The sequence below is a fragment of the Sinocyclocheilus grahami genome, unplaced genomic scaffold, assembly GCF_001515645.1.
Source record: "Sinocyclocheilus grahami isolate Dianchi unplaced genomic scaffold, SAMN03320097.WGS_v1.1 scaffold302.1, whole genome shotgun sequence".
Classification (NCBI taxonomy): Eukaryota; Metazoa; Chordata; class Actinopteri; order Cypriniformes; family Cyprinidae; genus Sinocyclocheilus; species Sinocyclocheilus grahami.
Genome location: NW_015505481.1, coordinates 374,195 through 375,408, shown reverse-complemented (window position 1 = coordinate 375,408; position 1,214 = coordinate 374,195). Strand labels below are relative to the sequence as shown.

At 34.3% G+C, this 1,214-nt stretch overlaps 1 protein-coding gene across 1 annotated transcript in view; it reads left to right on the top strand.

Moving 5' to 3' along the window:
* Positions 1–442: 442 nt before the first annotated feature.
* LOC107601218 (septin-9-like) overlaps positions 443–1,214 on the top strand; it is a 32,097-nt gene continuing 31,325 nt past the window's right edge. Inside the window, exon 1 of the mRNA XM_016293309.1 lies at positions 443–703. Within this exon, the coding sequence (XP_016148795.1) occupies positions 679–703 (25 nt within the window). The 5' untranslated portion in view covers positions 443–678. The remainder of the gene's footprint in view (positions 704–1,214) is intronic.

Genomic DNA, 1,214 nt, shown 5'->3' with positions numbered 1-1,214 from the left:
GTAACTCGCGTTACTTGTAATGCGTTACCCCCAACACTGATTGTTACTCAGTACGATTGATTGAAAACTCTAATAAAGTCCTTCAAACAAAAAATATCAAAGTTTTAAAAATGTATTCAATTTATAAATATTTGCTGGCCTGGAACTATTTTGATATTTGTATATTAGATTTTTGCTGTTTCATAAATTGTTTATTGGTTTCATAATGTTGCTTTTACTAGTTTTTTTAACTGTATAAAAATTATGTGAAAAAAACAAATGTGGATCTTAAACTCCTAATGTAAAATATAAAATTTAATTTTACAGTCTTACTAATTTCGCCAAAAATGACAATTCATGTCCATGTTAGGCTATTTGTATACTAGGCTACTATTCCAGTTCGAGCGTCAAACCTTCAGGTGTGTAGTCTTGCCTCTATCCATAAGGCGGAGTTATCCACAGGTGTGGGTCTCTGTGTGTGGACAGGTAAAGCTGAAGGTGTGTGGGAGTTTAGTTCTAACCGATTTAGTTGGTTTAGCAAAAGGACGACTTAAATACATACATTTTGATCGTGGTGCATGTGCTTTGCGGAGAGCCGGAGAGAAATTCTACGCAGCGATCGATCATATTTCAGATGTTGCAATCTCAGATACGGACCTAATAGACTAAAGTCAAAATTCTCCGGATAAAAAGGACCACATGAACATGAAGAAAACATATTCCGGTGAGTAGCCTACAGGACCACCGAAAATTTCATGTCATCAACTGACGTGAAATTTGCTCTTATAAAATAGCAGTAAGCTTTGGATCTTATCATTATGCAAAAGTGAACGCAAACTTGAAAAGTTATTTTGCGCTGTGATATCCTCTTTTCATATTTTAAACAGTCAGTTTACACATACAATATATAAGCAAATTATTAGGGGGGAAATTATAATCAATCAAATAAAGGCCTAGTAATACGTAGGCCTAATTAACCGACTGATAACGACCTCCCAAAATGTCAAATAACTAAAATGAGAATCTGCTATATTTGGCTTGTGTGCTCTGCATTTTCCATCAGGGTGAGTCATAGCCTTACTGACTTCTTTTTGTAGATAAATATGTCCAATACTTTCTGACAAACCTTTAGGGTCTTGCACAATTATTTAACCGATGGATTGTTTTCTTAAGAATTTTCTTTTTTGGTCATATGTACATCTATAATAAGGTTAGGCTATGTTTATCAACAGGAA